Source organism: Erinaceus europaeus, chromosome 10 (genome assembly GCF_950295315.1).
Source record: "Erinaceus europaeus chromosome 10, mEriEur2.1, whole genome shotgun sequence".
NCBI classification, from domain to species: Eukaryota; Metazoa; Chordata; class Mammalia; order Eulipotyphla; family Erinaceidae; genus Erinaceus; species Erinaceus europaeus.
In genome coordinates this window covers 53,321,753-53,336,954 of record NC_080171.1, presented here as the reverse complement: position 1 = coordinate 53,336,954, position 15,202 = coordinate 53,321,753, and the positions used below count along the sequence as shown (strand labels likewise).

The 15,202-nt window shown below is 42.6% G+C and overlaps 1 protein-coding gene across 4 annotated transcripts in view; it reads right to left on the bottom strand.

The window, feature by feature from the left end:
• The window catches only part of ADAMTSL1 (ADAMTS like 1), a 1,221,418-nt gene that overhangs the window by 142,185 nt on the left and 1,064,031 nt on the right, over positions 1–15,202 (bottom strand). For all 4 annotated transcript variants that reach the window (XM_060199610.1, XM_060199611.1, XM_007535759.3 and 1 more), the window contains 2 exons: positions 9,800–9,953; positions 7,818–8,952 (listed from right to left, as the gene is read on the bottom strand). In XM_060199610.1, coding sequence (XP_060055593.1) covers positions 7,818–8,952; positions 9,800–9,953 — 1,289 coding nt within the window. The remainder of the gene's footprint in view (positions 1–7,817; positions 8,953–9,799; positions 9,954–15,202) is intronic.

Genomic DNA, 15,202 nt, shown 5'->3' with positions numbered 1-15,202 from the left:
ATATGTCCTGGAGCTCAGCTTCCCCAGAGACACACCTTACTAGGGAAAGAGAGAGGCAGACTGGGAGTATGGACTGACCAGTCAACGCCCATGTTCAGCGGGGAAGCAATTACAGAAGCCAGACCTTCCACCTTCTGCAACCCTCAACGACCCTGGATCCATGCTCCCAGAGGGCTAGAGAATGGGAAAGCTATCAGGGAAGGGGGTGGGTTATGGAGATTGGGTGGTGGGAATTGTGTGGAGTTGTACCCCTCCTACCTTATGTTTTTGTTCATTAATCCTTTCTTAAATAAAAAATTAAAAAAAAAAAGACTAGTAAAATTCTGTGATTTAAAAAGTAGAGTAGGGTCAGCACATTGGCTTACAAATGGATAGTGCACTGCTTTGCCATGTGTGCTATCCAGGTTTGAGTCAAGCCCCTACTACATTGAAGGAAGTTTTGATGTGGTCTCTTTCACTTTTTCTCTTACACTTTGTCTTTATTTGAAAAAGTCATCCTGGAGTGGGGAAGCTCTGGTGATAAAAAGCAAAAACAAAAAGACACTAAAAGGAAAGAAATTGGGAGTTCTAAGGAGTACTCATTCAGCTAGAGTGATCAGAAAAGCATTTCTAGTGAACAGAAGTCTGAACTCATGTAAACCGCAAGAGAATAGACTTGTGGTGACTAGAATTGCCCCAGTGAGATGGCATTTTATCTGACAAATAAAGACTGATGAATATACATATGAATATAAGAAATATGCATGCCACTCTCCCATACTTTAAACATTGCATTTACAGCTTTGATTTCTACAATAGGAACTGATTCTTCTTCCTATCCCCAGTACCTAACACAGGGTCTGACTCAGTAAGTACAGAAATGTTTGTGAAACAAAGGAAGAAATAGAGATTGGGGAGCAGGGGTAGATAGCATAATGGTTATGCAAAGAGATTCTCATGCCTGAGACTCCAAAGTTCCAGGCTCAACCCTCCTTCCACCATAAGCCAGAGCTGAGCAGAGCTCTGGTAAAAAACAAAACCAAAAACAAACAAAAAGAAATAGGGATTGCGACAAGTTTGTTAAAATATATCCAAGGACACCCTAGAGAGTAGTGTTTGAGAAGCTACATGTACTTCTAAGAATCAGATGAATTTATTTCCACTATTAACTACATATAAAATGAGATGCAGTGGTATCTGAATTGCTAGTGCTTCTTTCATGAAACTGATTTCTTACAAAATAAGCTCTAAAACTGCATATTTAAAAGCCAAATAAGCAACAGATTTCTCTTAATCACCTTTTAACTGCCTAGTTCTATTGTTAATTATTAAATCACCAATAAGAAATTTATTTTTAAAAAAAATCTTGTGGTCCGGGAGGTGGCACAGTGGCTAAAGCACTGGACTCTCAAGCATGAGGTCCTGAGTTCAATCCCTGGCAGCACATGTACCAGAATGATGTCTGGTTCTTTCTCTCCTATCTTTCTCATTAATAAATAAATAAAATCCTAAAAAAAAATCTTTGTCAAGGCTAGGGTTAGAAAAATACCTTGACAGAAGAATAAACCGCACAACTATTTGCTCATACCCTTTATGTACTTTTCCATTTGAATACTACCCCAGTATTACCTCATCAATGCCCTGAGAACTGAAGATCCATTGGTTCTTGGTTCTCCAGAACCTTATACCTTTAGCCTCTTCAATACCAGGCTGCCATGTCCCTTTTTTTTTCCTAGCCAGAACCTGCTGAACCTTATTCATCTTAAGGCCTTCGGGGTTAGACTACCAACAAAGTAAAAATAAAAGGGTGCACGAAGTATTTCTAAATAGTATCTCATGAATTATTGATATTCCTGAGATACTAGGCAATAAAACAATTGTTCTTCGATCAAAGAAGTACTTGGTAAACATGATATCACCACATGAAAAGCCATAATACACAGTGAAATGCTTAAAGAAGTTTTAAAAATTTAAATTTGGGAATAGTTAAATACATTCAGAAACAGTTAATCAACTGTGCAAAAATATGTAAGAAGATGTCTACATACTGCTATGAAAATGTCTCCTGGCATATTGTTGAAGGAAAACTAATTCAATTTCTTTTCCCTTTCTTTCCCTCCCCTTCCAGAGTTATTGCTGGGGATCAGTGCTGGCACTATGAATCCACTGCTTCTGGTGGCCATTTTTTCTTTTTTGTTTTTCCTTCCTATTTTATTGGACAGGACAGAGAGAAATTGAGAGAGGAGGGGGAGCTAGAGAGGAAGAGACAAAGACACTTGCTGATCTGCTTCACTGCTCCTGAAGCATCCCTACTGCGGGTGGGGAGTGGGTCTTTGCACATAGTACTATGTGCACTTACCTGGGTATGCCACTACTGACCCCCAAATTTCTAATCATGAGTAATAGCTCCTTTAAAACAAATTCTATGTCTGTGTTATGTATGTTTCATACAATATATAAAAATTCCAAAAGCATGTGTACTGAATCATTAAGAGTAACAGCCTTTGCAGGCTAGGATTGGGGGTGGGGTGGGAGTAAGAGAGACTTAACAGTTTTTTTATTATTATTCTTCCTTTTGTTGCCCTTGTTTTATTGTTGTAGTTATTGTTGCTGTTGTTGTCATTGATGTCATCATCATCAGATAGGACAGAGAAATAGAGACAGAAGGGGAAGACAGAGAGGCAGAGAAAGACAGACACCTGTAGACCTGCTTCACTGCCTGTGAAGTGACTTCCCTACAGGTGGGAGTTGGGGGCTCGAACTGGTATCCTTATGCCAGTCCTTGCACTTTGCGCCACGTGTGCTTAACCCGCTGTGCTACCGCCCGACTCCCGAGACTTATTCTTATTTTACAGATCTCATTATTATTTGAATTGTTTTATAGGTCCTTTATTACTTCTGTAATAAGAATGAAAAAAAGAAACCCTTATGTAATATTAGAAAAATAGAAGTAAATTCAATAGTAAATATATCTGCTTAGTTTAAAGTGAAAATGCCCCAAATTCATGTACTCAAAGAAGCCTGCTTTGTTGACCACTGAGAAACACCTTGTACAACAAACTTTAAAGTTACTGTGGTTAAAGGCCCTCTCCCTTTCCCAAGAACATAGGTGTTTTAACATTCTGGGCCCCTCTGTAAATTCCATCTCTGAAGTGACCTCTGATCTGCAATCACAGGTAAAAGCTCCTCATGTTTTAAATGAAGAGAAAAAGTCATGAAAAGTGAACATCGCTCTGAAGCCCTAACTTTTGTCTACTTTCTTCCACATCATTCCTGGAGTCACCAGATGATCTAGGAGGACAGTGACCCTTGAACTTGAGGATTTTCTCCAGCACTCAAGGAGATTGTTGGGGGGTCTCTGAGTAAGAACTTAGTAATCTCTCTAGTTCAGGGAAAATAGAAACTTCTTTTTTCACCCTTTCAAACAGCTATCTTGTTCTCTAGCTCTGAGACGGAAGTGGATATTATTCAAAAGAAGGGGTCCCTGTGTTAAGGGAAGTGGTTCAACTGCTAGATTGCTGGAGTTAAATGTGTGAGGTACTGGCTTTGATTCCATATGCCAGAATGAAACTGTGACTTCTATCATTTTAATCAATGTTTTTAAAAAGTCCACAAAGGAAGAAGTTCTGGAAGAATAGAAGATAGCTAGGATTTCCATCATCTGGGGCCCTAGAGAGGGAATCCTTAGATTTCCACACAAATATGATGGGTCTAGACCTCTCATGTATCCTTCTCTGCACCACCACTGGTCACTTCTATCAGGAACATTATCACAAGCCCTCTTGTGGGCCTTCCCAAGACCTAGCCCTCCCTAGAGCAGCTATGGTAGGTACTGCCCCAGACTGTGAAAGGGGGCTAAGATAATCTTTCCTGCCACTTGAGGAAGACTGATCCTGAAATGAGTGCAGCCTGCACTGTTCTTAGCTGTGAGCTCAGACCAATAGGGATTTAGAGGTTACACAGGCTCTAGGGATATATATATCCTGGGTCAGGTGGATAGAGGTAAATAGTTAATTCTATCCATAGAATATTTTCAAAAATGGGAGCTCCTCTCTGCTCTAATCTAATTCTCCAGCTCCTTTCTCTACTCTGACAACATTTTCTCAGACAATGTTTTTATCCAACTTCAGGCTAGCTAAAACTCAGGCAGGGAGTATCATAGTTGTGGGCCCCTGGAAACATGCCTAGGGTGAATCTAGCTTTATTCCACCCTGGGATTCCTTATCTCATTGCTCTGTTCCTATTTTTTGGTTCTTGTTCATTAACCATTTTGTCTCATTTTATGTCCTGCCACCTTCCAGACATCAAGTTGCAGATGCTGCCATGAGTTCATCCTGACTTCTCTGGGCAGATGATCTCACCAGTATGTCCTCGAACCTTGCCTCTTCAGAGCCCTACCCTACTAAGGAAAGATAGAAACAGGCTGGGGCTATGGATCAACCTGCCAACACCCATGACTAGCACAGAAGCAATTACAGAAACCAGAACTCCTACCTTCTGTGCCTCAAAAACAACTTATCCATACTCCCAGTGGGTAAGAAGTGATAGGAGGAAGAAGATAGGGCTCTAAACTCAAGCTCCATCAGGTCAGCTCCAAGAGAGAAAGAGAGACAGAAACAGAGAGAAAGAAAGAGAGAGAGAAAGGGGGAGAGATATTTGGATGGAATAATAGGGTCCTATGTGGCTTGGAGGGGAAGAGAGGAATGGACCTGGAAGAAAAAGGGGGCAATTGTGTTTAAATGTAGATAGATCGCTGTAGAGATAAAGGTTAACCCATGTCTGCAACCTTGGGAGAACCGTGATGGACTGCAGTGGAGGGATCAGGGATTGAGAATTCTAGTAGTGGGAACAGTGTGGAATTGTACCCTGTTGACATAATTTTGTAAGTTAATATTGAACCACTAATAAAAAACTTAAAAAGAGAACAGTGAGGTTTTGAGGCAATTTTATGTCCCTGATGAAGTATAGCCATTATTCATTCACTCAAAGCAGTAAGGCCTGAGTTGGGTACAGCTAAGCTTGTTTCTGCCCTATGGATATTGCCTTTTATTAGCTCCTTAACATTAGCCAAATCCCTTAACTCCTGTGATCTATAATTTCTTCATCTGTAAAGTAGGCATACCAGCTTGTGGTGGACAGGCATTAAGATGAAGGCTATGAAAGTTACTAGTATAGAGGCACAGTGCAAGCCATTAGTCAAGAAGTGTTAATTCCCATTTATTTTTTTTCTCACACAGCAACTGGTACCTCCTTTTACTGTCAACAGTATTAATCCTGGGCAACAGGCATAGGGAATATGAATAAACTGTGTCTAAACTTGAGAAGCTACCTGACTAGTGGAGGTGGTATAATTTGGGAACAAGGAAGATCTACTGACATAGAGGAGTGTCAGGGCACCACCCACCTGAGCATCAGGGCACCACACTAAGCCAGCACCCGCCAGTCTGGGGGGCTTGGGGCTTGACATTTGAGTTGCCACTTGTGACCCACAGGTTACAAGGGGATTGACTGTGACTTTGACCTGACCTAAAAAAAATTCATTATAAAGATTTCTGGAAAGAACTGCAGGGATTATAGCAATTAAACAAAAGAATAGAGCACCAGATGGAGAGAATCAAGAAACAACCAAGTGTTTACTAGCTCAGGCTCTCAAGGCATACGTCTGTGTTCAATCCTATCTTCAATACATCTGTGCGGGTCCAACATCTGTGCCTCATTTTCTTATCTGTTACGTGGTAACAACAGAAATTATCCCACAGGGTGTTGGGGAACATTTAATGATAAAATGGTTTAAAACACTGAGTACATTGTCTGGCATGTTGTAAGACCACAGAAAAGAATTAGCATGGTTACTAATGCTATTTATTCTGTAAGTATTTGGTATACTAAGGCTAAATAGAAAAAATATCGGCATTTTAAAGGTACCAAAGGTGTGGGAAGGTAGAAGTCACTTCCCTTCACTTAGTCTCAGAAGAATAGATAGGACTACTTTTGGAGTTATAAAAAATTGATATTGAACCCATAGTCTGGCTCTCACTAACATGTAGTCTTGGATGAGCTGTTATATTTCAATTTTCTATGTAAAATTAGAGGATACTGTCAATTGTGTGGACTGAGGGTTAAAACCACAAATGCAGTTACCTAAAAATAAATCCTTTATTTTTGCCTACCTTATATATAAGCTAGCAGAGTAGAAAACAGGGCTCAATTGCCAGACTACAGGACTTAAATGTGTGAGGTACTGGATTTGACTCCATATGCCAGAATGATACTGTGGCCTCTATAATTCAATAAATGTTTTTTAAAAGCATTCTAAATAGGATAGCATTTAGAAGTATATTTAATGAAAAAAAACATTCATTGCACACAGATGGGGAGAAGCAAAAGATTAAAATGAGGAGGCTCTTAAAGGTTCCTCTCTTTATAGTTTATAAATCAAGTGACTATCTTTTATTTTTGTCACATATCTTGAATTTTTCACCTAGAAAAATAACATATTTACTATGCTACTAGTCTTTGTTTCATCCTCCACAAAGTATAGTTAAAAATGTTATGCTGGAGGGCTGGGTGATAGTGCAGTGAGTTAAGTGCACATGGCGCAAAGAGCAAGGACCGGTTTAAGGATCCCAGTTTAAGCCCCCTGGCTCCCCACCTGCAGGAATTGCTTCACAAGCAGTGGAGCATGTCTGCAGGTGTCTTTCTTTCTCTCTTCCTGTCTTCCCCTCCTCTCTCCATTTCTCTCTGTCCTATCCAACAATGACAGCAATAACAACAACAATCATAACAACAATTATAAACAGGGCAACAAAAGGGAAAAAGTAAACTCCAGAAGCAGTGGGTTCATAGTGCAGGCATTGAGCCCCAGCAATAACCCTGGAGGCAAAAAAAAAAAAAAAAAAAGCCTATGCTGAACTTGCTGCCCAGGATTAACACTATTGACAGTGAACCGAGTAGCAATTGCTGTGTTAGAGGGATAAATGGGCTGTTAGAATGCAAGGATATGAAGCATATGCACAAGTTAACACTTGCCTGTCAGATAGCACCACTTGATTAATGCCAGATACTATTACTACTGGGAGGGCCGGTAAGAACTGATATAGGAAGCTTGGCACATAGGTCGTGTTAAAAAATAGTGTTATTATTACCTCTATGACCACTGCTGATTTTACATTATGAATAGTCAGGGCCCAAGAAAATCAGTACATAACACAAGCTGTCACCCTAGTAATGCCACTTCAAAACAGAGACACCAAGAAATATTAGGATAGTTAATCACAGGCCCAGCTGGCAATCAAAGGTTTCTGGAACAAACATCCCTGTCCAGTCCAGACAGAGAATGAGCTCACCCATGGAGAACAGCAGCAGGTGCCGGCTGTACTCTCTCCCCAGACCTGGGGGACCACACACATGGAGACTCAATGCCTTTGTGCTGGGTTTTTTCAGTGTTTCATCTCACAAAGTGGTAATGTAATAATGGCTTGGCCTGGAATGATATCTTTCTGCCAAAAGTTCAAAGTCATCCAGAGAGTATGTCATTAATCTTTGGGATCCTATGGGGATTGGGGTGGATAGGCATTGTTGCTATTGCCTTATAAAGATGAGAACAGAGTGTAGAAAAATTAAATACCTTGTCTTTGCTCCAACAATTTATCAGTATGAGAGAAGGTTTGAAACCCAAGCTGTGTTCCCAGAGATTCAGTGCTCTAAGTCTTACTCTGGGATACTCTTTGAAGGAAGCAAGAAGATAGTGTAGGCCTTGCCTGCCAGCCCCATCCCTACCACCAGTACCCCCTCCAAAACAAACAAACAAACAAAAAAATGGTAGCAGCAAAGCTCACCTATCAGAGAATTGAACCTCTTCTCCATTTCTCGCCCAACTGATGGTAGGTCTTGGGTTGCCACTGGCCTCACAGTGCAGGAGCACACTCAGCGTCCCACTGGCCAGGGCCACAGTCTGCCCAAGGTGGGTGACTACCTCTGAGGCCGAGAGCTGTTGGGCTGCTGAGATTTTTCGCAGGATGGTGGGCTTTCGGTGAGGCCTCCGAGGGCTGCCCCCGGCCTCCCCAGAGGACAAGGTCCGCAGGGAGCTGCTGAAGCCAGACACGTGTTTGTGAGGTGGGATGGCCACAGGGGGGCCCCGCCGCTCCGAAGGCTTCAGCTGCCCATCCTGCAACTGGAGGTGACTGCGGAAGATCTCTTGGGCCAGCTGGGCGACCAGGTGCTTGCTGTAGACGTCACGCAGCTCCTCAGGCTGCTGGGAGAGGTTCCTGAGGATGTCGTCCAGGCGCTTCTGCTCCGTCACCATGGTGAAGGGCAGGTGCAGGTGCAGGAGGGGCTGCTCGGCATTCTGGTCCTCCTCCGAGGATGTGTTCCTCTCCGTGGAGTCCTGCGTCTCCCACGAGGCCAGGAGCTCCCCAGGCCAGCCCCCCTGCTCCAGCAGCCGAGAGACAAGGTCATCATAGCGGTTCCCGGGGTCTGCGGCAAGGCCCCGCTTCTCAGCTTTGCTGCCATTGGAGAAGATGCCGTTCTGGTGTTTGTGGGGCTGCAGGGCTTCCTTGGCAAGGCTACCCTTCCTCCCTGAGCGTGTCTGCTCCTCGCTCCTCAGGCTCAGGGGCCGGCCCACCAGCTTGCGGTTGGCTCCAATGAGCTTGATGACGAATTGCTCACGGGCGGGTCCCGCAGCGCAGGTGTAGATGCCCACATCCGAGGGCTTGAGGCGGTGGAGCTTCAGGTAGCCGAAGGGGGCCACGGTGACGTGGGCCGAGCTGATGAGGTGCTGGCCGTCTTTCTCCCAGGTGATGAGCGGCTTGCGGAAGCGGCGCGTGGGGCAGCGCAGCACCACCGTGGTCTTGGGGAGCAGGTAAGCGAAGCCCCCTACCATAAAGTGCAGCTTCTTCTGCCTGCGAGTCTGGATGTAGATCTTCCTCGTGGCAGCAATGTGAGGGCTGTGTTTTGCAGATGGCTTCCCTGGCCCTGGAAGGCAAGGACAGCAAGGCAGGAAAGAAAAAAACAAAAAACAAAACAGAAACAACAGTGAGAGGCAGAGATGAGAGAGAGCAAAAAGGAAAAGGGAAAGAGAGATGGAGGTATAGAAGAGGGAAATAAAGCATTTCAGAGTTAGTTTTGGCCCAGGCCTTCACTTACCACCTTTTGCTTAATGGGAGCAACTGGTTACCCAGCTGTGACACATCAAGTTGCCACCACAGTCAAACACTGAGCTAATGAGGTGCACTGGGCCAACCTCCTACCACCATCCTGCTGGGTCTTTCTGCTCCTAGTGCTTCCAAGCAAGGTTCTAGATGGGAGGGCATCCCAAGGGAAAGGCAGCTCCTCTCATTAACAGGACTTTTAAAAAGAAGCAGAGGACAAAGGGAAGGCGAATGTCTCCATTTCAATATTCACCCTTTGGGTCCAGCTGAACACCAGGGCCTTGGTGTACATGGGGGAGGAGAGGAGAGCTCTGGGGATTAATATTAAACAGAACAAATCTGTTTAGAGTAGTTTAAAAGCCCAGAGTGGCTACCATTAGACTTCATTAGTGATATGCTGCCTCCACCTTCCAGATCTCTGTACGCCCGCAATTGAACTTTGCTCTACCTCCTGCAAACTGTTTTTCCACTGGAGAAGTGAATTCCGCCTGGCCACGTGTAATTAAGATTCCTTTTCCATCTCCAGCTGAGCACTCCCCTTCTCCTGCCCTCCACAGGCTTTACTGCCTAACAATCTCCCACTGGTCTTGGGTTTAGGGAAGGCTACTGCATGGCTACAGCTGCTTCTACTTGGGTTTCTCTCCCATCCCCATGGAGCTCTGACAACTCACTTGCACAGGCTGCCAGCATGCAGGGTCTGATGGATGAAGAGAAGGGCAGTGGAGGGCACAGGGAAGAGTTGACAATAGCTGAGACTCCGGTTTTCAGCACCTTTCGGCAAATGGCGCTTCGAGTCTGGGTGCCTTCTCCGCAGCTTGTGGAACACTGGTGGCAAGAGTGAACAGCTAAATTTATGCAAATACAGGGAGCTAGAGGGTAATGGATTTTGTATGGATTCTCAAACGTGTCCAAATATGAAAAATTACATGGGAAAAAAATCACCAAGAGACATAGGAAAACATCATATAACTGTGTTGGAAAGAATGTCCAGATTGTAGCCACATTCAACTATAAGATGCTTGGCTTTAGTTTTCTAAAGATATTTTATCTGTTTTTACTCCCATGACTTAGGCTTTTGAGTTATTGAGGTAGAGTTCTGTGTTCAAACCCACCGAATTTCACTATGTGGCAGGTTACTTGAACTCTGAGTCTGTTTTTATTTCTAATACTTTATTTTTCACAAAGTTAGGAATTGAATGAAATAATAAAGTTCACATGGAGAAGTGACAATGTGGTGGTACACCCAGTTAAGTGCACATAGTATGAAGTGCAAGGACCCACACAAGGATTCTGCTTTGAGTCCCCCACTTGGCACCTGCGGGGGGTGGGATTCACTTCACAAGTGGTGAAGCAGGTCTGCAGGTGTCTGTCTTTCTCTCTGCCTTTCAATCTTCCCAACTCCCCCCATACAAGGACTTGTGTGTGAACTATTCATAGTAGCATTATTCATAATAGAAAAAACTTGCAAATAGCTCATTCAAGTGTCCATCAATTGAATAATAAAAATGTGACATAACTATAATATACAATGAAATAGTATTCTGACATAAAACAGAATATTGTTCTGATATGTGCTCTAACATCCATAAACCTTAAAAATTATGCTTGAAAATATTACTTTCCAAGTATGTAAGTTTACAGTATGTAAGCTGTACTTCAGTGAAAGGATGAAGCAGTAAGAAAATAATTATAAAAAATGAAAATAAAAGACAAAGTATTATGAAATTAACATTAGTATAGGTTGGATGGTGGCATACTCAGTTAAGTGCATGCTTTACACTGCACAAAGACCTGGGTTTAAGCCCCTAGTTTCCACCTGTGGGGGTCGGGGAACTTTATGAACAGTGAAGCAGTGCTGCCGATGTCTCTCCTTCTCTCTTCCTAACTTCCCTTTCCATCTTGATTTGTCTCTGTCTCTATCCAACAAATAAAATATTAAAAAGGAATAAACAGGGAGCTTATAAAATTAGCTTGAACATTTTTTTCCTTCCTTTCTCCCTCTTTCCATTCTTCCTTCCTCCCTCCCTTCTTTCCTTCCTTCCTTGCTTTTTTATCACTAGGGCTATCTGGGGCTTGGTACCTGAACCATGACTCTACCTCTTCTGGAAATCTTTTTTTTTTTTCAATTTTTCTTTGATAGAGGAAGAGAAATGGAGAGAGAAAGAGAGAGAGAGAAGACAGAGACAATTGCCGCACAACTCCTTGTGCAGCTTCCCTCCTTCAGGTGGGGACTGGGGACTTGAGTCTAGGTCCTTACACATGGTAACGTGCTTTCTACCAGCTGTGTCACCTTTCTGCCCCCAAGTGTTGTGTGTTTATGGTACACAAATAATTTTCAGACTCAAGTCTTGAAGATGGCCAGAGTCTGGGTGGGTGTAGAAAACCAGAAATAAGCATGGGAGGCAGGAGTTATCCCAAACAAAAGTAGGACAGTTCACTGATGATGTTTAAGCTATGTTCTGGGTGGGAGGAAGACTGAATAGAGGGACTAAGTTGAGGGTGGTGTCTAGAGCTTAAGAATTTGGAGCTAGACATTGGAGACTTAATTTTCAGACAGGAGTTCTGGAATTGTTCCATAAGGCAAATAGGAGCCATTAGAGGGAGGAGTAAAATGATAAAAGAGGTGTTTTGAGAAGGTTAATCTGGCAAGAGTGTCTAGGAGAGGTGGGGGTGGAAGATGAATGGGAGGCAGGTATGTTAGTTAAGGAGGCTGCCACAGTAGTCCAGCCTTCAGATGATAAAGCTCTGAACTAGGGTCATGGCAGTATGCCATGCTAACTTGAAAAATGACAATGAAACCCCCCCCCCCAAAAAAAAAGAAACCTTCTATTTTTAACTTCTTATGCTAGCTCTTTGACATGAACCATTCTACTAAATAGGCTGATATATGGCACCTTGAAAAACATTTAAGATACAAAATTTAAAAAAAAAATGGGGATGAGAACCAAACCCATTGCATTTGTCTCCTAGTAGTGGATTCCAGATTCCACCCACCTTCCTTTTATTTTATTGTAAATGATAGCATGGAATCCATGGATCAGGTGTGGAAATTTTAAAAGCATGGCCCTTTTAGCACTGCCAAGTAGGAAGGCAGAGAACACACACACACACACACACACACACACACACACACACACACACACACACACACACGCGTTTATGAATCAGGTCAAATCTACTTCTTTCCTAGGCTCAAGTCACATATCCCTAAAATGGGGACATTAAGCCAGAGTAGGGATTCTCAAACCATGTTCTCCAATTATTCTGGGGAACAGATTCAGGGGTTTCTCAGCTGGCTTGGAGAACCAATCATTGGCTATTTGGGATTCCTATCCACACTTCAACCAAACCAATACTGATTGTTATCTGACTTAAATGTTTGACTTCGCAGTGATATTTCATCTGAGAAAAGAATTCTGTGACCTAAACCTTTAAAAGTTTTTCTATCAATTTATGGTGGCCTTATTATTTTTTTTTTTAAAGAACCAGATCCTTTTTTTACTCTAAAATTGATTACCCTGATTAATTTTGGTGGGGAAGAAAAAAATTCCATAAAAATATGGTTTAAGAATAATCTCTTTTAGAAGACAGACAGGTTCCTTTTTAAAAGAAAGAAGACTTTCTGCAAAGTCTTTACTCTCAGGGTAGAACCTGAAAGTAATTTTATCCGAAGTATCTAAAACTGGCTTAATTCTGCCTCTGAGGAATTCCATGCAGCAACCAAGAGACTGAGCCCAGAAAGTTAAGGATAAAAAGCCCCATAGATCATCCAGGTCTTCCTTTCTCCAAGGGAGTTCTGTAGGGGGTGTGGAATGCATTTCTCCTCTCAGCCAGAAAGCAAAGAGATGGCTGGAGAGATTACAGGGCCAACATGAGGTCTCTGGGAACATCCCCTGGAGCACTTTCATATGGTACAAGCTTGAGTTTAATCCCAGTAAGTCAGTGACTCTCGCTCACTATTCTAGCTCTTCCCCAATGTTCTCGATTTCCATCCATCAACTTTGATAACTCTGAATCTAACAGCAGTCTTTGGATAAAGGCTAACTATTCCTCATTCCCTAAACACAACTTCCTCATCCTAAAAAGACCGGGAAGCCTAGGGGAGATTTAGGTCATGACCTAGGGTCCAGTAAGTTAAAGTAAGTGGTCTTTATTTCCTCCCTTTTTCCTAACAATAAACAGAGCTGAAAGAGTTATAATAAGGGTTAACTTTCATTAGGCACAAAGAATTTTATATGGGGGAGTTGGGTGGTAGTGCAGCGGGTTAAGTGCAGGTTGTGCAAAGCGCAAGGACCAGCAGAAGGATCCTAGTTCGAACTCCCAGCACCCTACCTACAGGGGAGTCGCTTCACAGGCGGTGAAGCACGTCTGCAGGTGTCTATCTTTTTCTTCCCCTCTCTGTCTTCCCCTCCTCTCTCCATTTCTTTCTGTCCTATCCAACAATGACGACATCAACAACAACAACAATAACTACAACAACAATCAAACAACAAGGGCAACAAATGGGAAATAAATAAATAAATAAATAAAGAGTTTTATGTGGAACATTTAACTTATGCCTCTCAATGGCCATATAAGTGAACATGATTGACCACAGAATGTCAGCTCAGATCTAGAGGGATGCGGAGGTTACATAGACTCCTAAGCTGAATATGGAGTTTACAGTCAACAATATTTATACCCCTTTCCCACATTAGGGAGCTATTATCTTCCCTGATAGAACTTTCTGGTACTTTTTCCAGCTATGAAATCATCACCCCAGACAATAACTTGGATCCACCTGTATATCAGATTTTAGGCTCGGGAAACAAGAAAAAAAAAAAAAACTAGTATAGCCACAGGCCCTTTGGAATATAACTAGAATATGCCTACTAGCTATCTACAAAATGGAGGACCCCCCAACTCTTCATCTGCACTATTCCAGCCTTTAAGTCCATGACTGGTCAATTTGTTTGGCTTTGTATGTTAATTCTCTTTTCAACCACCAGGTTCCAGATGCTAACAGGATGCCAACCAGACTTCCCTGAACAGACAACCCCACCAATATGTCCTGGAGCTCTGCTTCCCCAGAGCCCTTCCCCAGTATGGAAACAGAGAAACAGGCTGGGAGTATGGATCGACCTGTCAATGCCCATGTTCAGCGGGGAAGCAACTACAGAAGCCAGACCTTCCACCTTCTGCATCTCACAATGACCTTGGGTCCATACTCCCAGAGGGATAAAGAATAGGAAAGCTACGTGGAGCAAAGCGCAAGAACCGACTTAAGGATCCTGGTTCGAGCCCCCGGCTCCCCACCTGCAGGGGAGTCGCTTCACAGGCGGTGAAGCAGGTCTGCAGGTGTCTATCTTTCTCTCCCCCTCTCTCTGTCTTCCCCTCCTCTCTCCATTTCTCTCTGTCCTATCCAACAACAATGACATCAATTACCACAACAATGTTAAACAACAAGGGCAACAAAAGGGAAAATAAATAAATAAATATTTTAAAAAAAACTTAAAAAAAAGAATAGGAAAGCTATCAGGGGAGGGGATAGGATACAGAAGGGATAGGTGGGAATTGTGTGAAGTTGTACCCCTCTTATCCTATGGTTTAGTTCATGTTTCCGTTTTATAAATAAAAAATTAAAAGAAATAAGTGAACATGATTATCTCCATTTTTCAGATAAACAAAATAAGCCCTAGAAAGCTAACTACTACAAAGTTATATTGTCAGCAAGTAGTAGAGTAGAACTTAGAACCTATATCTTCAGTCTGAATTCTTAATTGCATATGATACTGTTCAAAAGTTTTGGTTTACCCAATGGAACCCATGGGACATCAATTCATTAGTCTTTCTTTACTGCTCAATAACAAACATAGCTACTTTAAGTCTGCAAACTGAAAAGAACTTTTTGAGAAACAAGAGGTGACGATTACAATAAATATGTCTAAATTCTGGTGTGCTGCACCAAAGTAAAAGACTCTGGGGAGCGGAGGAGGGTTCAGTTCTGGGAACATGATGGCAGAGGAGGACCTAGTGGAGGTTGTACTCTTATGTGGAAATGTTGAACATGTACAAACTATTGTATTTTATTGTCA